Source organism: Cibotium barometz, chromosome 8, assembly GCF_041138505.1.
Source record: "Cibotium barometz isolate CiBa-2024 chromosome 8, ASM4113850v1, whole genome shotgun sequence".
In the NCBI taxonomy this organism is placed as follows: Eukaryota; Viridiplantae; Streptophyta; class Polypodiopsida; order Cyatheales; family Cibotiaceae; genus Cibotium; species Cibotium barometz.
The window spans coordinates 13,888,164-13,913,539 of record NC_141053.1 but is presented as its reverse complement, the minus strand read 5'-3'; the positions used below and the strand labels follow the sequence as shown (position 1 = coordinate 13,913,539).

The 25,376-nt window shown below is 43.4% G+C and overlaps 1 protein-coding gene across 2 annotated transcripts in view; it reads left to right on the top strand.

The window, feature by feature from the left end:
* Nucleotides 1-17,391, top strand: part of LOC147635940 (Ribosomal protein L4/L1 family) — a 31,022-nt gene extending 13,631 nt beyond the window's left edge. Inside the window, exons 2-9 of one of the 2 annotated variants that reach the window (XR_015266459.1) lie at nucleotides 5,919-5,988; nucleotides 7,992-8,140; nucleotides 14,997-15,104; nucleotides 15,248-15,367; nucleotides 15,451-15,627; nucleotides 16,090-16,207; nucleotides 17,007-17,054; nucleotides 17,249-17,391. Coding sequence is in view for 1 of the 2 variants with exons in the window: in XM_086801339.1 (XP_086657465.1) it covers nucleotides 5,919-5,988; nucleotides 7,992-8,140; nucleotides 14,997-15,104; nucleotides 15,248-15,367; nucleotides 15,451-15,627; nucleotides 16,090-16,191 (726 nt within the window). In the remaining variant the exon portion in view is untranslated. Of the gene's footprint in view, nucleotides 1-5,918; nucleotides 5,989-7,991; nucleotides 8,141-14,996; nucleotides 15,105-15,247; nucleotides 15,368-15,450; nucleotides 15,628-16,089; nucleotides 16,208-17,006 lie in introns of both variants that reach the window. The other variant, XM_086801339.1, reaches the window with a different exon arrangement.
* Nucleotides 17,392-25,376: the final 7,985 nt, after the last annotated feature.

Sequence of the window (25,376 nt, the reverse complement as noted above, 5' to 3'; positions counted from 1 at the left end):
TTCAACCCTTAGATATTCCCCAAATGAAGTGGGAGTGCATTAGTATGGATTTTGTCACAAGTCTCCCCACTGTTCAAGGAGGATATGACTCCATTCTAGTAGTAGTGGACTTACTTACCAAAGTAGCTCACCTTATACCAGCAAAGAAGACCTTCAAAGCTTCTGATGTTGCTCGAATATTCATCAAGGAAGTCCTCAAACTTCATGGTCTCCCAAAAAGGATAGTAAGTGATCGGGATTCTGACTTCACCTCAAAATTCTGGCAGTCTTTATTTCAAGCTCTGGGAACTCAACTTTGCTTTAGCACAGCTTATTATCCAGAGACCGATGGCCAGACTGAGAGAGTCAATCAAGTAATTGAAGACATTCTCAGAGCATATTGTGGACGGGAACCAAGAAGGTGGATTCAATACTTTCCTCTGGTAGAATTTGCCTACAATACATCTTATCATCAAAGCATAGGAATGTCACCGTTCAAGGCACTCTATGGGCAAGAATGCCTGTCTCCTCTAAATTTCTCTGATCCAACCATAAGAGTTGAGGCATCCAGGAAAATGCTCGAAGAAATGGAGGAACAAACCAAGGCAATCCAAAAAGATATTAAAGCTGCCCAAGATCGACAAAAGCTTTATGCTGACAACAAGAGGTCTGAAAGGATCTTCAAGGAAGGAGACAGAGTTCTTCTACGAGTGCGACCCAAACGAGGTTCTCTATCACTTGGGAAATATAAGAAGCTCAGCCCTAGGTATTGTGGTCCTTATACAGTTATCAAGTGTCTAGGTAAAAGTGCCTATAAACTCCAACTCCCAGCCCATATCAAAGTCCATAATGTATTTCATGTAAGTTTGTTAAAACCATATGTCCCCAGTCTCGATCATATTCTTGATGATGAACAAGTTGTAATCCCTACTCAAGGAGTCCTTGAATTACAGCCCATGAATTACAGCCCAGTAGCATCATAGATTCGAGAGAAAGGCAACTCCGAAATAGAACTCTTGTAGAACATCTAGTTCAGTGGAAAGATTACCCTGAAGAAGATGCAACTTGGGAAGATGAAGCTACACTCTTAAAGGATTATCCCCAATTCATGACGAGATGAGGACATCTCGATTTCTTTAAGGGGGAAAGGATGTAACATACCCATCTTCACTAATAAAGAAATGTCCATGTAATTATGAGTTTTTATGGTATAAATATCAATGATTTTATTATTTGAGTCATTTCTACTTAGAATCTTCAAATTTTGAGCCCAAATTTGGAATTTGCGCTCGATTTTACCCTAATATAGGATTTTACAGCATCCAAAACGGACACCGGATCAAGCCTATACGCTAATTTCAATCATTTTAGTTAAAAAATGGCGACCTTTAAACCTTAATAAATGCACGACCGCACGTCCGATTGACGAACGGTCTGAACCCCTGCGACCAGGAGAACCTCCCGGACAAAAAAATTTTTCGTCCCCGGGGCGGTCCGGCACGCAATCGAGGCGGGCGCCCCAAATTTGGGTATCCCGTCCCAAAATTTGGTCCGTACACACTTACTAGGGCGCTCGTACAATGGCCGCCCAAGAACCAAAGGACGGCCGCCCACTGTATGGTCCACGCGTACCCTTAGGTGGACACGCAGACCAGATAAGGTACATGCGTACCACTCCTTTCCCAGACAACCGACACCGTACCTTTCCCCTAGACCCATGTAGGCCACTGATCCATAGCCTTTGAAGGTACACCGTCCTTTCGTCCTTGCTTTGCGCAGCGCCCGTACCCTCACCCCTCAGCTATATAAACCCCCGGGTGCTCCTCAGTCGGCACACATTTCTGTGTAGCGTATGCCTTGTTGTGCCGTCGTCCGTACCGCCGTAGCGTACTTGCTGCAAGTACAGCCGCCCTTGCAGCCACCCCTCTCACACCCCCTCATTTGGCTCTTTTCAGATAAGCCATTTTTCCTCCATCCTCCTCTTGCTATGGGCCAGTGTCCTTAACTCTTCTCCCCTCCCCCCCCGTGTGAATAGACTTACCGAGAGGCTTGCAGCCACCCCTCCCAGTCCTCTCCACGTTTTTGCCTTTGCCCGTAAGGACATCTCACAATCCCCCCCCCCATTTGCGTAGACTTTAGTAAGGGTTTTTTGACTCAAGCGAGGGTTCGTGCGCCATATTCTTTTGCTCGTACGGTGAGCAAACGAGCTCGGAATTCAGATCCGACTGAAGCGTTTCGATCGCAGCAGCGAGCTCTACAAGGCGACGCCTAAGATGGCCTCATCTCGGAGACGACAAAATATTGCCTCAAGAGGGACACGTAACAACGAGATGGGAGAAGATGCGTCCAACGCGGCTCCAGTCCGCCCTTTTCAAGCCCCTCAAGGAAACGGTGGCCAGGTTAGCTCGGTTAATTTTTAAAAAAAGAAGAGATTTTCCTTAAATTAGTGTTAATGAATGGTGTCTTTGACTCTTAAAACGACGACATAAAAATTATATGAAGTTATGAATTATGTGATGTTGTATTCGATAAATTGTGTAGAAATTGTTATCTTCATGAATTATGAATATTTAGTAAATTGCCTTGAAGATGTTATCTTTAGAATTCAAGATTTTTCTTTGGCTTCAACGCTAACTCCGTTCCGTGCTTGTTTAGCCGGGCGGCATCGTTAACAAAGCCAGGGAATGGCCCAAGGTATCCCTCATACCTTTGGGGGAATAAGGATCGCCGATTGAGGCGAGAGATTATGAGGCTGCCTAGTTCTGAGGGCCCAGGCTAGTGCGGTAAATAAGCCCACCCTAGTGTGCAGACATCCCTCTGAGGGGCGGGAGGATCGAGCGATGGAGCCTGAGCAGGCGACAGGCCGGCTTGAGTCCTCGCCAGCGGCCGACGATGAGGTGTATGGTCCCGTAGGGTTTTGCCCAGCATGTAGAGGCTGGAAGGCCGAATTCTATATCATCGGCAGAATAAGAATAAGAGAGCCGGTTTGGCTTGTATGGAAATGGATTCATGTATAAACTTTTTATATAATTACATCTTGTCTTTGGTATGATTGTATTGTGTAAGAAGGCTATTTTATCGAACCTTGTGAAGAAGGGCCTTAATTAAGGAATATGTTTATTTATGTCAAACAGTGTGGTAGTATTAATTAGAAAACAAATTGATGCGTGAGTAGGGTGGAAAGTGGGAGGATGGAATGCCCTGACGGCACCATCCTACGGATGGGTGGACCCGATTAGTCGGGTAGCTTTCCAACAGATTAAGTGAAAGTCCTACGTTAGATAGTTAGGTTCTTGGGCAACTCTATTCTAGAAGACTAGGCCAGCGGGCTGTGCCTTGCATAAAGATGAGGAAAAAAGCGTTGTCTCTAGAAATCAAGTCTAGTAGTTGCCCAATTTTTGATCAATTGCCCTATGGGTGATTTGATGTTTAGAAGATCACGCTCCCCCTGCGGGATAGAGCTAGGTCATACCTATAAATCGTATCCTTGAATCTCTATAGGGTCAAGGTGTCGATGAATAGGAAATTTTTCCCAAGATAAGACTTAGCGGACTATCTTAAGTGTTTCTCTCATTTTTAAAGGGAGGAACCTTACAGATTGCATTTATCCCTTTTAGGGACCTCTTGTAAATACAATTGATTTTGGAAATATAATGGATTCTTCTTTGTATACCGCTTTCCATTGTGTATTGATTCGTCGAAGGTCGCCCGCCCGGCTGCTTCCATACACGCAGTTGCCTAGCGCCCGCCTGGCTGCTTCCACATACGCAGCCCGCGTGGCGCCCGCTTGGCTGCTTCCACACACGCAGCCTGTCTGGCGCTCGTTGCTGTCCTCGTGTCCTGTAGACATGTATGCCACAAGCTCAGTCCACGTACATCATAGTGTAAGGTCCTGAGGCACGTACAGCATGGTGTAAGGTCTTGTGTTGAAGATCTATGAGTCACTTGTACTCTCTGGCGACCAACCACCCAAAGAGAGAAGGGCCAGACGCCACCATAGTCATGACCAAAAACCAAGAGAAGCGCCACACGCCACTCGACCGCTCCAATTTTGCCACCCTTTGCCTTTTTGTAAAGATGCGATTCGCTTTCTCCAAAAAGCCAAAAGCAGATAGCAAAAATGCATGCTTCCAAAAATATTAATATTTTAAGTCATCAAAGGTTATAAAACCTTATAAACTCAAAATCCCTTTTTGTCCTTTTCACACTTGGGCTGGCCACATATGGGTTTCCTTTTTATAACCAAGCTGATGCCGTTCACACTGTCCATCCCGTGCCCTTGCCCACCTGATTGTTGTTTAGAGAAAAACACAGGGTCGTAACATCCTCCAAGGGGTGGAGTGAGTGTGAGACTCATTTCTCAGGACGTGTGTTTTCGCTACACGCGTTGCTGCACTTTTTGGACCAACGCCACGTGCGCGCCTGTGTTCGCTCGCTGCTAGTTGCCAACGCCTTCGCTCCACGCTCAGTTGCCTAAATAGCACTACACGCGACGGAGGTGCTGAGGAGCGAAGGGGCCACATCAGTCACGGCGCCATGACGGATCACCACACAGCCGAGCATAACCAGTAGCTGCAACCACCACAACCATGTCGAGCAAGTACAGCAGCTACGCGAGCGGCCTACACAATACGACCAGAAAAAAAAAAACGACCACAGGGCTGATTACGACCAGCAGACAGGGTTAATTACGACCAGTTCTGAAATCAGATTAGGGCAACTGTAGGATGTGATAACAAGTGCAGCCATCATGAGAAGAGGGAGGGGACCAAGAGCTCTGATACCAGTTGTGTGGGAGAAGAAGAATTAGGGTTAGTTCATGTGGGAGACATACACAGAGAAGCAAGGGAGAGAGAGAGAGAGTTGTGGGGATAAGTCAACTCATGAGGCATGAGTGTGTGACTCCCCTATCACACATGTATATTGCACTAGTACACATAGTGCACTTAGTACATTAAAAGTACTAAGTGTACTATGTACTATAACTTATGGGCTTGTACACACTATAAGGGTGGGCATAACGCCTTTACCCCAACAACTGCTTTTATCATATGTGCAGCTGTAATATCCATGTTTTGGACAACTATCGAATATAGAATATTTCATTATGGTAAAACAACTTTGAGTGCCAGGGCCTATTGCCTTTGACAACTTGTGAAAGCTCAAATATTTTCCCCTTCTGCAATTGGCGGCTAGTTGATGCCTTGTCACAGACCTGCTTGGCCATCAAAATAACCTAGGCACCCTGTTTTGGGGCTGTTTTGCATGTCCAAAACAGGCTGAACTGGCTTGAGTTTCATGCTTCTGTACTTTCCTGCTTGCTTGATTGTTCCTTGCATCACGCTCTCATTGACCAGCTCTTCTTCGTACAGTCTTCTCTCACTGTAGGCGTGCACCTAATTAATTTCCCTGTACTCTCCCTTTCTGTCATCACTCTATGGACCGTGTCCTTACATGAATAGTGCTCACAATCGCCTGTTTCTCTTTGCTAAACTCTGACCCTACTTTGCTAGATGGTCATGGCAAATACATCTGATTCTGTTTGGAGCTGATGCTTATGACAAAAAGTGGTAACATAAGCTTATGATCACTCCTGGGAGGACATCATATAGAACCCTTTATGTAAACCTGCGTGGGAGGATTTTTGTAGTTTTCCTTTTTTAGTAATTCAGAACTATAATCCAATGTACATCATTGTTTTTTTTTCAGGGATTTTTAAAAGCATATGAAACGTATTAAATTAACAGCTTTCTTCCTCTCCCGGCTGTATCATGTATGTGAGTTGAGGTCATATATTCCTCAACTGAGCAATACGTTCTTTATGTCTATTGTTACCATTTTTTTGATTGACACATGACTTTTGTTTATAAGGATTCTTCTATGCATGATTTGAGGTGGATTATGGGTTCACTCTTCGAATTGTGGTTGCTATGCTGCAGCCATGGTTCTCAGCACAAAAAAGAGCTGTATCATTCCTACGAGCAACCCATGCCCATGGAGAGAAGCAAGGTATGGATGGCATGTCTTAATTTTCAATGAATGCATGTTAGATGTGGACATGTTTAAGTAATGCCTCAGCCGTGTCTGAATAACACCCGTTTGAGTAAGGTTTGACAACTATATTCATAATTGGAAAGCTTGAGCATGATGATATGCTGAATTGCATTGGAATTATAGGTCAAGATAAGGTGTTTTCTTTGAACTTTTTATTATAGGAAGAATGCATGTCTTTGTATGGTGAGGTCTTGGATGTTGGTTGACTTTCATGTTGTAGATACAACTGTTAGGGCAAGCTTGTTGAGAACTACATGCTACGTGCAATAGAAATCTCCAAGAAATGAGAGAGATTTTTTAAAAAGTTGAGAAAGGCATATGACACAATTTGCGATGTAGGCTTTAGCACACTGTGTAGCCAAAACACAGTGAGTTTACTAGATGAGGCTATGATTATGCAACCTAAAGGGAATGTGGTTTTGGGGGAGGTATAGGCGACATGAGGAGTAGGAAGCTACAGTGCATGTGCGAGCCTTAAAAAGGATGATGCTGTTGGTGTTTATTTGGACGAGTGATGAAGTGTTCATTCTGGTGTCAAGTCTTTTAAACAGAACAAAGTGGGGTGGAGTTGGAAGTGCAGAAAGGTGATGAAGTGTCATATCTGAGACGTTGAAAAATGCTCTTCCTTCAAGAGAGAACAAGCGTTAGTAGTTGCTCTCTTATTGTTGGGGAGAAAATGCGGAGAGCTTATTGGTTCACAGACAGCAGTGTATTGCAAGGTATGTGATTACTTTTGTTAGAGCATGCTAAGAAGTTAAAATTCTGGGCTTGCCAGGCACTGCATTGAGCTCTGGCTTAAAATGTGGGTAATCTTGATCGTTTAGCATAGGCCCCCTTCCTATTTTAAGCCATTGCTTCCCATCCCAACAAGCTAACCGTGGGCAATTTGCCTTGCAACCCTCTTTCAAACTTGAAATGGAAAATTTCCAAGTGGAGAATGCAAGGCTCCACCAGACAATTACAACTGAGCTTCACCTACCAATAGAATGGACGAAGACAGAAATTGAAGAGGAAAGCGCTGGCTTAAGGAAAGATGTCGAGGCCAGTGCCAAATGTTTGGAAGGAGCAAAGAAAGATATGGACTGGGTGGAGGTTACCAAGATAGGGACATGGGTTCTATGTGATCACAGACCAACTACACAATGGCTGTTTGGAATTGCAGTGGTACATTGTGATCAGACCTTGGAGGATTGGCAGAAACATACATAGGACGTGATGTTGTCTACACGGAAACACACCAAAGACCCACACCTTCCTTGTGTCATGGCCTTAGGGATATGGGAGGGTATTGTCTAGGTTTCGGCAATTCCATTTTTTGAGAGTTCCCAGGTGATTCTAGATTAAGGTGCCCATTGCTTTTCTTTTGGAAGGCTTATATTGGAGTCCAAGAACTAATCATTATAAGGTAGGCCCTAAGCTTTTCGAGCTTCTTGTTATGGGGAATGAATGCTAGAGGGATGCTCCTTTTAAGTTAGAAATTTTCGAGGCATCGTCACCACAATAGGAATACGGCTGCCAAGTTTGTCAAATGTTTGTCTTTAGTAATCAGCAAGACATTAAGCTCTTCCTGTCCCCTTGCCACCCTACCCCTCCCGCATCGTCATTTCTCTTCCCCCTCCAACACCTTACACCTCTCTCATTTTATATATCTGGACGGTTATTTTGCTTGCATATTGAAGATTTCATCATTTAAGGGTAACATAAGTTTGCAGTATCGGACAAGTGCTTGGCTAGTTCGGTCAACTTATAGCAAAATGTCAATCTATGGTCGTGGAAAGACATGTCCTTGGTGTACAATCATGGAGAATTGGCATAATGGTTAGACCAATACTAGATATTGCAAGGTCTCATGTCTCTGCATGGTATGTTTTCCCTTGGAAAAGAAGAGTTATCCATGCTTCTGTTTTAGTATGCATTTGGAACTTTTCATCTAAACTTGTGGTGCCAATATGCATTAGGTTGTTACAACGACATTGAGATGAAGATAACTAATTTCAGTAACGAGGAAAAAGGTACAACCATCCTTGCTGGAGATGTGTTCGACGTTCCAATTCGCCGAGACATTGTTCATCGGGTGGTACGTTGGCAGCTGGCAAAACGTCGTCAGGTAAACACACAGCACTTAATGATGTAAACACACAGAATAATTTGCTTCGACCATGTGCAAGTAATCCCTTTAGGATTGGCCTGTATAAAGCATGCATGCATGGAAACCAAAAGAAAAAAGCTTTCTATAAGACAAATTCTATGAAAGCACAATCCTTTTTTCGGTTGATCCACGTGGTCTTTTGCTGTGCTACGTAGACCACGTCAATTGCCAGCTTTTTCTATTGGTTGATGACCTCGTCAGTTTTACTGCTTGAAGCAATCTGAGTCCCTTGACAATTGTTTAACCTTTTTTCAAAGTTAGATTGTCTTGCACAATTATCTGTCAGGGTGCATAAAGTGCTTCCATGCAGAGATGAATATGTTGATAAGCATAATGCCTGTATTTGGGGGAAGCTGCATTTGAGGCGTAGAAGAACTTAGCAGGTATGTATCATAGATATAGGGTGGTTTTCTGAGGGCTAAGAAGAGCAAGGTGGAATAATGTGACACCCCTCTTGGATTGTTTATATGAACACCTCTCTCAGATTGTTTATATGAAACAAGTTGCAGGTGTTTAGTCCTGTTCAGCTGATGGGCAGCCTCGTTCAGGTACGGCCTGACTTGGGACAATGTTTTGACACATAGATGCACATGGGACCAGCTCCAGCATGTGGTTAGGCTGTTTTGGCAGTGGCCTGGTCAGACAGTATCTTCTGGGCAGGGTGCCCACAGGCAGGTAAGCCATGTAAACAGGGACACGACGGTGTCACTGCTTCTCTTCTGGAAAACAGGTTTATTTGGCCAAGGATTGCAAGCCCGAAGCTATAGCCCAAGCCAAGACCATTTTTTAAAGACGGGCAATGATCATATACAAGATAGTGATACAGATTCTAGTACCACTTCTAGGGCTCCCAGGGTGTTTCCGGCTTAGGAGACCCCAGATGGTGTACTTCTCTATTACACATGCAGTTCCCCCCATGTGCTTCCAGCCAGAGGAGGCTTGTGGGTGGGAGAGGGGACTGATTACAGCTCCACTTATTGGTGCATGGGGACCGTGATTTGGAGTTCTAAGCATCAGACATCTGGCAGGACATGGTTATCTTTTGTATAGCATAGATTATGAACTGGATCTATTCCGAGCTCATTGTTCGAGGTTTTTGGGACGAGATGTGTTTTCCGTCCGCTGTTGGGGATTATGGGTGCGGTGTGTCCAACAGCTCATCATCTAGTCTTGGAGTTCACTGCACACTTGTATGGGAATTCGTGGCCAAGCAAAGTTCCTTGCTGTTCGTGGTGGCATTTTGTTTCGAGGAAACAAGTTGGTGGATGCTCTCTCCGAGGTGATTGTTCCATTTGAAAGAAGAGGGAGATGTAGTCGGGTGCTGCTGGAGGCGGAGGAGGACGTGCTGCTGCTGCCTCCAAGAGTTGGAGACGTTCCATGAGCAGCTGGTTCTGAGCTCTAAGAAGAGCTATGGTGTCTGCTGTAGGCGGAAGAACATGGTCTCCTTCGGGGGAAACGTCTTCCGGCTGATGAGTACTCTCTTTTGTAGACATAATGCTGAAGTCGGCGGTCGTGCCGGAAGGCAATCTAACCATCCAAGGATGCCCCCATGCTAGGATACGGTGTGTGGGCAATTTGAATCTGATACCAATGTAATATGCAGCTGAAGTCTTTGTATTGGAAGATTCTGTCACACAAATGCTCACACCGTCTTCTGTATCCTGAGTTTCGTGAGTTTAGCAATCCACTTTAATACTTCAAACTTTAAAGAGTGTGAGAGAGAGATATATGAGAACCGTACACCAGATTGGGTCCCGAATTACCCACTGAAAGGCCCCCTATCTCGTTAATGAGATAGTATTTGCTTTATTACTTTAGAGAGAATGACTGTGGATTGTAGATAAGCCAAACGCAAGATCACGGAGGATTGAAAGCCTAGCTGAACTGTACATGACTGTAGAAACACCTCAATGAACTGATCTCGAGCCTATGCACTCTTCCCAAGGGCATGAAGAAGGGCTGCACACCTGAGGCTGAGAAAGGACTGCGGTGGACTGTTTTAAGCTTTTATTGTCATTTATAAACATAAACTTTATTAAATAAATGACCAGTCCCTAGTTAGTATAAATAGGCTTGCATAGGGCTTAGACATTCATTCAGTCCTCAGAATCCAGGCGCCTCATATCCGCAGCCTCAGGAGCATCCCCGCCTGCAGCCATAGTCTCATCCAGTCCTTGGAGCTTCTGCGTTTGCTTCTCCAGCCCTTGAGAATCTGCGTTTTTTGCCTCCGTTAGTTCTAGCAATCCAACGCAGCACATCAGCAATCTTATTCAGCAGTCCCAGCAGTCCCAGCAGTTTAACGCAGCACCACAGTCCTTACAGTCCTCAGGCGCAGCCATCTGTACCCTTACGCAGTAATTCTGTCCTTTCAGCCTACAGGCGCATGCATACAGGACTCTTACAGGCCCCAGTTCAGTAGGTACCCTCTGCGTTTGAGCATAGATCACCACCAGCAGGTATTCAGGTCAGTCCAGCTCTGCGTTTGCAGTTCTACAGCAGTTTACCTTGCGTATTCAGCCCTACAGCAGTGCCTCCGCCCTCTGTGCATCATCCATACATGCTACAGTCATCTGGTGAAGGTAACATATCATTCATAAGCATTTTCAGCATATTCATAATAAATAACATAAAATATGAAAAAAAAATACCAGATAAATCCTAGTAAATTCCCTAAGGTTTCTGGGATGTTCTAAATGATGCACAGGCATATGAATGCATATTATGCACAGGTATATGAATGCATATTATGCAGGATGCAGAGTGCTTTCTGATGCAAACCCTAAGGCTTCTACTGACTCTACATGCATGAATGATTCTCTCCAAGTGGGTTAAGGGACTTGACTGACTGATTGGCTGACCCGCTAAGGCTGAGGAATGACCTACGTAGCTCATGCCTGACTTATCCTGGAATGAGGATGTACAATGGGGTCACGACGTACGACAAATATCATCCTACTGGGTTCTAATAATGTACAAATGTTGCACTGCTGATGATGAGCCAGTTTGTCACCATGCACTGAGTGCAGAGTGCATGTGACAACAAGTTTGTGGTGATGCCATTAGGACTTACCAATGCACCGGCGACGTTCAACAAGATGATCTTTGTGGAGCTCATAGGAAAGTGCGTGTTTATCTATTTAGATGATATACTCAGCTATTTTGCCACTACAAGGTAGCATGAGCGGGATGTTGAAAAGGTCTTGCAACTATTGCGAGACAATGAGCTCTCTATCAATGCAAAGAAGAGAGAGTTTGGAGTAGTGGAAATCCACTACTGGGGATTAGCCTTTATCTTGCAAAGCTACGGGTAATTCTCGAATGGGAAGTTCCCAAGAATGCTCAGGAGATCTACTTTTTCGTAGGTTTTTGTCAAGCATATAGTTTCCACATGGATAAATTTTCCAACACTGCACCATCTCTCACATACTTGCTCAAGGGCGGAAAGATGCGTTGTCAGAAGGTGTCTGTTATAGGCAAAGCACTCGAGGCATTCCATGCAATGAAGAAAGTTGCCTTTGAATCTTTGCTTCTCAAGTTGGCTTCATGGGATGATCCTTTTGAGGTAATTACTGATAGGAGATGTCCACCAGTAGGAAGAGCGCCCAATGGCTTATTATAGCCGAAAATTGAAGGATGCAGAGAAGAACTATTGAGTATATACCCCAAAGAATTATTGGGGGTGATGACGGCTCTTGAGTATTGGAAACCTTTCCTTTATGGGAGGAAATTCCCAGTTAAGACGGACCATCAGGTACTTAAATGGATGCAAACCATGCCTAGTGTCCAATGGAATGATAGACTAGTGTAACATGTGGAAGCTTGGTGGATAAGATTGGTAACTTCAATGTTCAGAAATTCAGCAATCGTTCGCGACGAAGATAACAGACATTATAGAAAGAGGTGTGCAGAAAAAAATAATAATAAATAAATAAATAAATAAATATATATATATATATATATATAGATAGATAGATAGATAGATAGATAGATAGAGAGAGAGAGAGAGAGAGAGAGAGAGAGAGAGAGAGGAAATGAAATGAAATGAAATGTTATATTAACGTCTTCAAATGGCCATAATGACCTATGAGACCAAAAAGTTACATCATGGTGGATCTGATACAATGTCTGGATAAAAAACCAGAAAATGAAAAATAAAGATGATACTCCTGGCACCTAGAAAATGAAACTGTATTGGGAAGAGAAGTACACGGTATTGGGTCCGCAATACCCTCTGTAGGGCCCCCACATCACGAATGGTGTATTTGCTTTATTAGAATGATGCAAATCTACAAATAAAATCTGGTTCTTGAACTGCTGCCTTGTGCAGTCTATCCAAGCTGCGCTTGGGTGCACATGGGCCTGGCCAACTGCCTTCTAGGTAGCCTTTCAAGCTTGGTTGCCTGGCGTCTAGGGCATGTCGGCTGCCTAGCGAAGCCCCTTGGGCTGGCTGATAGCCTGCCCAATCCTCCATTGGGTTGGTGGGCAAGGCCTAGGGCCTTCTTGGCCCTTCTTGTTGGAGGTGGCAATTCTCGTAGCTACTCTCGAGTTATCGCATGTCTAGAAGTTGTGGTGGATTATCCCATATGCAAGAGCATGGGAAGTCGAAGAGCCATATACAGGGTGTGGTGGCACCTTGTCCCGGTTAGGTTTTTGGGGGGAGAGCCTCTTCCAAAAATCTGAGAGGAAACACTAGGAGAGACCCTGTTGTGACTGCCAATGGGCTGCCCCTACTGGGGTGCCATCAATTTTTGGCATCTGAATTCTGCGGCCTAGCCGCGCTGTGTATGCAAAAAGGGGGCATCTAGAGTCTCCTCCTGATCAGCGGATCACGCCAAGTCTACTCTCCTGGGTCCCACTGAAGGCGCGTGAGAGGTAGGCTCTCCCATATCCATAGCCGCCATAGTTGCTAGGCATTTCATGAAACGCATTTCAAAAACGTTTCAAAAACGTTTCTTTCAATTTTTAGACGTTTCAAACAAGGGGAGGGAGTACAGGTCCCAAAATTTATATATAAGTTTATAATATGTAGAAAATATGTTGCACATGCATCATTTACACATTAAAACATGTTTACAAGTTAAAACATGTTTACAAGTTAAAACTAAAGAATTTGGGTGACCCAGTTACACTGGGCACCCAATCGACCAATTGGCATAAATAAACTGGCAACATCAAGAATCAAGATCTAGATTCCATCATCAATAATGGCAACTACTCAAAACTCAAGAAATAATATAAAGCAGGCTAGCAACCTGAAGGCAAGAGTGACAAGAGTCCATTGAGCACTCAAAGTGATCACAAAAAAGTCTGAATCTTGAGCTGATACAAAAAAAGAAAACTAAAGTCTGAAATACACAGTAAAGCATGTTGATAGATGCAATCATGCATGACAAACAGTAAACTAGAGGGGCTTGATAGTCCCAAAGACTAGAGTCCTCAATGTGGGCACTCAATCCTCAACATCCTCGATATCCTCATCAATAGCCTCCTCGGTAGACTCAGCGTCACTCTCAAAAAAGGACGATGTTGCCTCAGCTTCCACACATCTCAGCTGTTTCATTGGTACTAGCACCTCCTGATAATGCTGGTGTAGATGCTCATGTGGCATGAGCAGGTGCTATCAACTCCTCATACAACATGGCATATATGTTGCGCTCCTCGTGAGGAATCTCTGGGACATCTTTCATGTTCTCAATGTCGATTTTATCGACATTGACCTGGCGCGCGAGGCTCTATCGGATTGCTCGATTGCTCAATTACACCAACTGGTCCAATTGAGTAGTAGACAACCTGTTCCTCTTCTTTGTATGGAAGAGGGCCCATGTGCTCTAGTTCCTCTCACAAGGACTCGAACTACAATCATGTGAGAGGATTCGAATGGCGAGGCGTTTCTGCCATTAAAATACAGAAACTTTGTAAGTCAAGTTGTACTCACCAAGTGAGGGCAATTGATCCCATACTTCTCCCACCATGAGACTGGCTGAAGCTCTCTCTCTCTCTTTCTCGCATGCATGCAGTTTGTCTACCAAATGTGTGACTGGCATTCCGAATGTCGGGACTAGAGGAGGGATGTGCAAGTAGAAGGGGAAGAGACGCCCGTCCGCGCGGGGCCGCGGGGCCGCCAGGGGGGGGGGAGGGGGGTGGGGCAGGCGATAGTGATGGGGGAGAGGCATGTTAGAAGATTTACATTGGTGTTGAAAGCTTGCAAAAGGTCGAGTGGAGGAGAAGGAGATAAGGATATGAAAGCTCACAACCACACAAAACACAAGGAGAGAATCTCACACGTATACAAGAAAAAATCTTGCTTATTGAGTTGCTTACACGTATACAAGAAAAAATCTTGCTTATTGAGTTGCTTACACATACAACTTGGCCTTTGCACCATACTACATACAAATGCCTTTGGCATGTGCCTTTAAATAGGCTTGCTAGTGGCCTAGGGTTAGGTGGCTCCCTTAGGACCATTCACACCCACATACCTTCTACACCCTTGTTCACTAAGGCTCCAAGGCCTATATCTTAATACCCCCCCTCAATACCAGCTATGAAAAAATGTGCTTGGAATGGGTGGTATTGGACATATGAAAAAAAAAAGTGCCTTTATAACATAATTGCCACCGAAGAATTCCTCCTGCAATGACATGTTTTATTTTATGCTTACTTTTGCATCAACCTCAAAACTTGTGCCCTAAGTTTCATTCCATTTGCAAATTGTTTTTAAACCTATTTTTTGCAGTTAGTATTTTTTTTTCTAGGACCATGCTTGGATATATGCTTTTAAGGGTTTTGATTGATGTTGTGGATGTATTACCAGGGCACTCATTCAACCAAGACAATAAGTGAGGTCAGTGGCACTGGAAGGAAGCCGTACAAGCAGAAAGGCACTGGTCAAGCTAGACATGGAACTCTCCGTGGCCCGCAGGTGCAATTATTTCTATTTAAAAAGTCACATTAATGTTTTTTGATGGGATATTATGGTTTAGCTGCGCAATGTTTAATCATTATCAGATAATCTGAAGATGCTGCGTATTTGCTGTTCACAAATAATTCTCTTCGTATGGACAGTTTAGACATGGTGCCACAATGCATGGGCCCAAGCCCCGAGATTATTCGTACAATTTACCGAAGAAGGTACGAAGGCTTGGACTAAAGATCGCACTTTCGGCACGAGTGGCAGAGGGCAAGGTCTGTGTTCACCTAAATATTTTTTGGAGGTTTTGATGTGGATTATGCAGTCCAGTTCTGAAGTATTAATGTTCTTAATGCAGCTCTTCCTACTTGACAATGTTACTCCTGCTTCACACAAGACCAAGGAGATGGCGAATTACATTGCGGGGCTAGAGCAATGCAAGAGGGTTCTATTTGTTGAAGGAGCTGACAAAGTAAACACACTTTTGTGCAGGTCGACAAGCAACTTATATGCTGCTGATGTGTTGCCAGCAAAGGTACATGCCTTTCTTACACGACGTTAAGCAACATGTACCGAGAGTGTTGAAAAGCCATAACTTACACTTAGGGATGAGTATGCTTAGGTTAGATAATGACAAGTAGCTGGACCTTGGTACCAGTTTCTCATAGCACATGTTGGTGGTTTTTACTCTAGACGCCCTTTTGCAAGGGATTGTTCAAAGGGACAAGCCAATATCTTGCATGCTAGAGTTCCTCTTGTTCTGTGAGATTGAGGTGTCACAAGGGCTGGCTAAAAGCTTTGCTGGAGAAGAGAACATCCAACGCTGAATGTTAATTCCCCCAAAGTGGGTGCTGGGAACTGTGCCTGATGGGGAGATAAAAGTGCAGTCTTGGGACAAGCTCTGTTGTGTGTGTGTGTGTGTGAGAGAGAGAGAGAGAGAGAGAGAGATCGTTCCTATATTGTTTTTGCTGCTGCTAATATGGGAATTTGACTGCAGGGGTTGAATGTGTATAGCATTCTTCAGCATGATACTCTAGTTATGTCACTTGATGCGGTTCGCCTGATTGAGAACCGTATGCATACTCCAATAAACCGCTGAATGCTGGTGGTTGTATGTAGGTTCTCTCTCTCTCTCTCTCATACACATTGCCATCCAGAAAGTTTCACAATAAGAGAGTGGCGGATTACGTTGACTGATGGGGTAGAAGTGTTGGGAAGGGATGCCTGCATGAAACAAGCAGGAATGCTAAGGTGAATGAAGCAGGGCTATTGCGGTCTCCAATCCTTTTTGGATTTTAATTGATGGGATGCCCAACTTTATGGAGAGACTGGGGGGTATTGGTTCGTCATTTGGCCAACCGATCATAATCATTGTAGTAACACATTTATATAGACTTGTCTGCAGTGTTAGTGCATGTCTCTAAGAAACCATGGTTTGACTATTGTACAGTGGATGTAGGCATGTAAACCTGTTTATTGTTTATGCTAGGACAGCATGTAAATGACCCCGGTGGTACACATTTGTGGCCAGGACTGGAGTTTTTCAATGGCCTGTAAGAAAGCTTATGCTTGTTGATTCCTTATAAATGGATGTGGAGTCATGTGCTGTTCTATTATATGAATAAACATGTCCATGTGTGGTGTGATGCAGCCGACTATTTTAGTCAGACATGGACATGGGCTATTTGATTACACTAACATGCACATGCGTGGTGCCTATTTGATGCAACACATATTGTAGTTCATGCATGTTGAACAACTCTGTGTTATTTCACGCATATAAATTCATACTTGTGCTGCACAGATATCACTTCCTTGTGCCGCACCACATATATATTTACACGGCTCTCATGTCTAATCGGAAGATTCTGCGGTGCAGTATGATAACTTGGGGCGCTTTCATTTTTTGAGCAGGTGAAAGGAGCTTTGCAGCATTTGTCCTCGTAAACATCTTTGCAACAGGTGAACAATGAGACCCAAGATGCAAAGACAAAATGATTGTGTGCTTATGTGGAGTGGATCTATTTTATCTAGACCTGCTAAACAACTTTACCCTTTCAGCGAGAGGTGGCACGACGACATGTAGTGCAGTGGCCAAATTGAAGATTATTAGCAGTTTCAATACAACTAAAGCAATAATTTTGTAGATGTTTCAGGTGTAGGGTGAAAAAAGGGTTAAAGTGGTCCTCATATCACATACCTCTTTGGAAAACGAGTTACTATATGGTGAAGAGTCATCATTAGATTAGTTTTGACAGTTCTTGTGCTTTCATTGTACTAACATGTCTTGGCTTTGATATTAGCTCCACTCCGCTCAGAGAGTTACTAGACTAGTGCGATTTCAATGAGTCAAATCTTTGCAACATTTGAAATGATTTGAGTACGAAGGGAATAAAGCCAACACAACATGCTAGGGAAGGCCCAAGGACAAAGCAAATACTAGGCCCGAACTCCATACACATCACAGATTCATGCATGAGCCATGAAGTTTGTAATATCCTATTCACATAAAAAATTTAAGCAAAACCCTTACAGGTTTGTGAGATAATCTAAGCTAGGTAAGAAACATAACACAGTTGAACAAAATCACAAATTATGTGATATCAAAGATGACTCTTGAAGGACATGCTTTTGTTCAATAACTTAGTATCACATGACTCTTAAAGTCTAGAAGGTATTCTAGAGAGGTAAGAGGGTGTTTTTTAAAACTGGTTTGCATAATGAGGCAATTGGATGCGTCTGAGTTATGGAAGGTATTTATTTTTAAATATCTATTCATAGTTGTTTTAAACAGTTGCATGATAGTTTTGTCTCAATTTTTGAAACCCGTTGGGTTTCAACAGTTTTAGTGGGTTAGTTGACATGCCGGTAAGTCCCACAGTACTTGGTTGTTGCCATGCATAGAGCAATTTATAATAGGCCTTTCCAAGGTCTTACCCTAAGGAATTAGATAAGTGTCTGGTGTGTGAGCAAAGAGATGAAACTAGTGACAAAAGCATTCTCCTTATGAGTTTATAGGACACATTTTGTGGCATGTAAACATCAGCTCATGAAACAAAAATGTAAAAAATATTGGGATATATGTGCTTGCTTGATCAGTAACAACTACATTAATGTGATAGATAAGCTAAAGTGATGGATTTGTACCATGTGAATGAAGAAAGATTAGAAAATGAAATGGTATAGGTAATTGACACTAGTCTTGTAAATGAGTCAATAAGGTAGGTTTATGAATTTTGAAGAAATAAAAAGGTAACTAGGAATTCCATGAATCGTTTATAGATTGTTTGAATAGCATGCATCTAGATACCTATGGAAAAGCTTTTTGAAAAAAAATCATATATCTAAAGAATTTACATTAATAACTAAATGAATGTGATAGATAAGCTAAAATGATGGACTTGTACCATGTGAATGAAGAAAGACTAGAAAATGAAATGGTATAGGTAATTGACACTAGTCTTGTAAATGAGCCAATAAGGTAGGTTTATTAATTTTGAAGAAATAAAAAGGGAACTAGGAATTCGATGAATCTTTTATAGATTGTTTGAATAGCAGGCATCTACCTATGGAAAAGCTTTTTGAAAAAAAAATCATATCTAAAGAATTTATAGTTTCTAAAATTACTATAAAAGCATAAATTTTTATAATAGCCTTATTGTCAAGGAAAGCGTCTTTAGTTGATAGAAGGTGCATGTCAATGGACTAATCATATAATTTATTTTTTTGTATTGTATTTGTAGTGTGCTTAAAAGAACATTTATGGGATAACTTAAAATTTTGAACTTTTTTAAACAAAGGACTTAAATGATCACTTAAATACTTATATAACTATGATTAACTACGATTGGGATCCTTAATAACATCCCATTAAGTCCAAAAAACCACAAGAACAAACTCCAAAACCAGTTCAATGAAAAAAAGATGAGCTCGTAGTCCAAAGAAAAAAGATGCGAGTTAAACACATGTGAGCTTGGAGATGTGAGATGTGAGTTTGGATATACATAAGCCATGATTCCACACGCGAGTCTAGAGGCAGGTAATACTTAATATTGTACTAACCAATTATTATTACCTTAAAGACTTATAATGTAAGTATTAGTTCAGGTAAGACATATTAGTCTCTTTGTTTGGGAAGTCACGTTGTCGAAAAAGACTAGTGTCATGGCTTGATAGGACATATCTACTCATGTCTTAAGGATTTTCTTGGCATACAATCTATGTAGCTCTATAATTTCCAATGAGGATTCTTATCCTTTGTAATTATTAAGGCATTAAAGTATAATTATTAAGGCATTAAAGTATAATTATTATCCAATAATTACAAACCAACCTTGGCATAGGCCTAGCACATAAAATTATGTCTCCATGTAGGTCTATTTTATAAAAAGAAAGTACATGAGTTCGCTTCATATAAAAAAGGTGTGCCTCTACAGACGTGTCAACATGCATGACTCTATTAGTGTGAGTGAACAGTGTGAGCTTAGATGTGAGTTTGGAGGTGTGAGTTAAAATATGTGAGTCAACACGTGAGTGAACACACATGAACATAGAGACTTGAGCCTAGAAAAAAACCAAAAATCTAACAACACATAAATTTTAAAAAGTTGTGTGAAAAAACATATTTTATAGCTTGAGTAGAACAGATGTGTGTTAACCTATGACGGACATTCAGACGTACTATGTTTTACGTCATTAATTTAAATATTCTGAGTCATGGGCCGGGCTTGTCGGCACCATATGTTAAGGATGAAGGGATTGGGTGATCGCTGATGAGAGGCGCACCTTGAATATCAGTAGGATAAGGGTTAGGATCGGCCGGCCATGTATGGGTGCCCAAGTGTGAACGGCCAAGTCACCTATAAGAGCCATATGTAACCCTAAAATCCTCATTCTCATGTGTTGTGAATACAAGAGTGCTCTTGCCTTATCTCTTTGGTTTCCTTCTCCTGCGTGTGTGTGTGAGAGAGAGAGAGTGAGAGAGCGATCGAGCACTGTGTAGCGGCACGGCGGCGGAGAGGCGGTAGAGCGGCGACGGCGGCTTCTCCTTCATGGCTGCGACGCGGGAATCCTTCAAAGCGGCAGTTAAGCGGTGAGTGACACACCTTTTGCATTCTGTTTTGAGCTTGCCTTCCTGGTTGTATGCTTGCAGCCATTCGTGGCTCGCATACGGTATTCGGCAAGTTCCCAGCTCTACGACCTGTGCGGCAAAAGCGCACATTTTTGGCGCCGCTGCCGGGGAGTTGCCCTGCACCAAGCTCCAGTTTGCAGCTCGGCTGCTGCGTGAAGTTTAATCTACACTGTAGGAAAGCGACTGTGTGTTTGTTGTTGAGGTGCTTCTGTGTTTTGCAATCTGTTTCTGCAATTTGTCTTCTGCATTTCTGTTTCTTTTGTTGTTTTTTCCGCTCCGCGTGTGGGCGTGCGTTCTGTTATCTGGTTTTCTGCGTGAGGGAGATTCATGAATCCCCAGATCTGTGCTGTGTGCGAACTGCGCCGCGGCCAAAGCTGAACCCTAAAGAAACCCTAGAAAACTTATCTTAAAAAAAACAAAAAATAAAAAATAAAAAAATAAAAAATAAAAAAATAAATTTTATTTTTAAAGAAAGAACCAAACATGTGGAGAGGAAAGATTTTCTAATTGGAGAAAAAAATTTTGAAAAGAAAGAACCCCAATTGACCCACGACCTACGGCTCCGACCCAGCCCCGGTCTCGGTCTCGGTCATTTGATATATATAGGAGAGTGAGCCTCCATAGCTTTCTTTCAAGTGAGAGCTTATGGGAAGTCGTGCCCTATATGTAGCCCACTCCCCAAGGAGTAAAGTGAGCATGTGGGATAAAGCTTTTACCCTTTCCTCCACAAGCAAATAGGCTTTTGCCCCTTCCCCCCCCAAAGGAAACGGACTGTTTTGAGGACTACAGGAGCTCTAGATAGGCGAACACGGTGCTGTAAAGCACACTAGGACCCTTTAAACGATACGCTCGTTTCGAGCTATCACACGCTCTAGTCCAGGTTCGACCATAAGTAAGGGGGTCAAAAACGGGTTAAAAACAATCTAAAAACAAGTAAAAACGAGGTGCGAAACACCTAAGAAACCACTTGTGTGAGTTTCAAGGGTAGTTACCAACGCACGTAGGGTACCCACGTCACATGGAAGGACACCCTACCAAGAACCCTGAGGAGACAAGCCAAAACATGCCAGGTTGGGCCCCACAACCCGGATCTAGCTTGTTTAGTCGTCTAATAGAGACCTTTAGTAGAGCTACACGCTCTGAACATGCGACAAGCGAAGTAAATGAAGAAGGTGGGGTAGTGGATTCGTCATTCACATCTCATGTAGACCCTACCCTCCCAAAGAGTGTCCATGTGGATATTCTACCCACTTCGTTTAATGAGGGCCCTACTGAGCTACCACATTCCGATGCTCTTCCTAAAGTAGAGGTCCCTAGAAGCCAATCCATAAGAAGTGACATTGCGTCCACTTCAAGAGAACCGTTTGGCACACCAAGTCTAGATGGGATATTTCTCAATGAAAATTGGGAATATGATCTACACACAGAGACTCTAACTGACCTATACACGGGTTACACATACCATGTAGGTTGGTTAGAAGTCCTACGATCTACATCTAGCGCCACTAATCTAGAGGAGCAACAACAAATGATATGTGAGGTTATTCATAGAATTATCCAATTTGAGAGGCAAAATAGGGGAGTGAACCTAGTTTCCACTGGCCCTATGAGATTTTTGGATACGAGTAAGGCCAAACAACCAACCCTATCACAATTGGAGACTCCCTCGGTGAGTCCCATAGACCCTTCGTATGTTGTTTCGCCTGGAGTCTCAATGCAGGTTGAGCCCACGAGTAGTAACTTTAGCTTTCCAACCTTGGCTCAACTTTCCATTCAGGAATCCACAATGCCTACCCCAATGATGAGCATAGCGAAAAATGCACCTGTTACCGCTGCAATTAGTACGACACCGCTACCTAGTGGAACAGTACCTACAACAGTGCGTGCTAGTGCCTATCAACCATATGTACCTATCACTACTCATGCTCATGTAGCTCCTACGCCTCTTAGTATGCCAATGGCGTATGCTCCACGACCACATTATCATAACCATTATCCAAGGGGAGCTAGGCCTAGTCACATATCATATCCTACGTCATTTGCCAACATACTCAGACCAACGCCAACTCCTATCAGCCAGGCTATCCCAGAAGTGCCTCCACCAACTATGCCTGCTCACTTAGGTGATCTCGCAGCATTTGCTCAGACGATCGGACGATCCATTGTGGAAAACATGCGGGGCATGCCTGAGAGAGAACCTAGAAGCAAGGCAGTACAAGTGGCTAAGCTCACTCAAAACTTCAGTGGTAAAACGAGGATGTTAGGAAGCACATTGAAGTCTTTGAACACGTGTGTGATTCCTTGGAAGAGCACAATGAGTTGCATAAGTGTAAAGCCTTAGGCTTAACCTTGAGTGGGAAGGCCGGAGATTGGTATCGAACCTTAAGGGTTGAAGAGCGCACTCACTACCCCACTCTCAAGAGATTGTTCTTGAAAGAATACATACGCGAGGGTGTGCTTTGGGGGGTAGCATCTCAACTTCAAAAAGCTGAATGCGAGGAAGGGGAGTCAGTGAGAGACTTTATAAGTCAATTGAAGCATCTAAATTCTCGCTGCACTCCCGATGAACGCTTCAATAACAACCAACTCCTCGATAGATTCATCCGAGGATTGCGCCACGAGGACATTTACAATGGCCTAGTCATTAGAGGTCTTACAACGTGGGAAGCAGTCAAAGGTGTCTTCAGAAACAAAATCCGTTAGTTCGCAAGTATCTGGGCACGAGCCAATGACGGTAAAACCTATTGCCAAGGAGCCCAAGATATCTGAAATGTCTGTGTGACCGACCTTACTAAGGCTCTCCAAGAATACTTTAGGGGTAATCGAGCTCCTCAGAATAGCCATATGTACCCAAGGAGAGAGCAACAATGGTGTTCGGTGTGCTTAGGACCACATAGCACGAGTGAATGTCCCACATTCACTCGTGCAGAGTGAAATTCAATGGGAATTGCAATGCATGTGGTAAGTACGGCCATCAATCTAAGGATTGCCTAGTACTTAAGCGCGAATGTTGGCAAATCAAGCACCACTAGCCTGGTCAAACACACCTCAACTACCCGCGCTGATGCCTGCACAACCTGTCGAGCAACCGTCTCACAGCACAGTTCCAAGGAATCCGAATGTAGTCCAGTCTGTGCCGTTACCACCGCCAGTGCTAGGACCACAACCTCCACATCCAAGGATTACCCCTGTAAACCAGATGGGTTGTGAGTCACATAGTGCATGTGGGGATTATGAAGAGGAGATAGACCCCACTGCTCCATATGGGATTGATACGTTTGAAATGATTCCCCAGTACTATATGGAGGATCATTTCGGGCAAGTCAAGCCTGTATATCAAGCGGCTGCTCTCGCCACAAGAGGGCAAAACCTTAATACCTTGGCAAGGAGACCACCTCTTCAATGCTACGAGTGTGGTGGACCGCATCGTGTAGCAGAGTGCCCTAATAGGCTACATAAGATCGCTACTCATATGCAACCAAATCAAGGGAGCACATCGGGAATGCCGGTACTTACATGTAATCGTTGTGGCATAGATCATTTGATCGCTCAATGTCCACATAATCCTAATGCACCTAAGATTACGCCATTAAATTTGGTTGAGGTCACCAACCAAGCACGAGGAACCACACCCATTGTACCCGCGAATGTAGTTACACGGTCAATGCTTCAAAATCAAAACTACATTCTTGAAGAGAGGGATACTGCATCAATCGCTCAGGCAAAGAAAAAGAAAACACGACGAAAGAGATCGCTTAATGCCACGAGCTCTAAGCCTAGTTCAAAGACTAACATAGGGACAGGAGACGACCCCGTGTATATGAATGATCCTGAAGATGATTCTGATTCAATAGAAACCATGGGGACCAAAGCCACTACCTTAAGGGAGGAACCCACACGGGAGCTCAATGAAGGAGAATCAAGCGAGTACATAAATAAGGGGAAACAGAAGGAAACTTCCTCGGCCCCACAACCAAGTCAGTTAATGCCCTCTCGACCACCCAAACTGACTGAGACTCCCCAAGACAAGCCACGTGGGCCAAAAACCCTCAAGAAAAAGATTGGTACTTACCAAACCCAGTTGAGGAGATTGAACAAGTGCAACACTTAAGGGGTTTGGTGGAAGAAACGCAAAGAGAACTGGAGTCAAACCCGAGAAAAATCAAAATTCCAGACACAGTGTTTCCTACGCAAGTTCAGCCTCACCGGAACCATAAACCGTTAGCTATACCGAGTATCATTCGGGAAGAAAGTGAGGATAGGGCATCCGGAAGTGGGCAAACACCCTTCTTGCTGGAAAGAATGTTTAGTGAGGGAATGCCTAACCCCATCGAAGAGGAAGTGATTCCATCTTCACCAGTCCCTAGTCAAGGGGCGATGTCTCGAAAAGTACCGTTGAATGTGTCCAAGCTAATGGATTTCATGTCCTCTGAGATCAGAACCACGATCATATCCAAATTATACGGAGATCCTGAGCTATTCTTAGCTCTTCGGGCATTTCTCAATGGAGAACTAAAGGCGGGGTTACCACAATTTGCAAATATGGATAGACCCGACACGCTTCAAGATGAAGGGGAACATTGGGATCTACAACCCAACCTAGATGAAGACTCGGTCGTTGAAATACCTGTGAACAAGTTGGGACAGTACTTTGAAGGTGACGAATCTAATGCAACCCTCCCCATTACTACCAAGGGATTAACTCTAAAGGGAATCCTTGATGGTGGTGCTGGCGTGAGCATTGCGACTAAAAACTGTTGGGAATCTATGGGAAGACCTCACCTTGAAGTCACAAACATAGTGGTTAAGATGGCAAACGGAACCATAGCTAAACCTATTGGAATGTTAAGGGACCTTAAGATTAAGGTCCTGGGATACAAGGTAAAACATACCTTCATTGTAATGGATTTCTCCAAGCATCCTATGTCATATCAAATGATCTTAGGATGTCCTTTCATGAGGGAAGCACAAATGGTGCATGACTGGTCGAAAAACCATGTCTACCTACAATTCCAGGACTCTGTCATTCGAGTTGATCTTGAGAATGGTCGTGCACATCCTTTAGGAAGCAAGGTTATCATCGATAATCGATCGGATACCACTGTTCATTCCGCCCCATTAAGGTATTGCTATACATGCAAAAAAGAGACTGA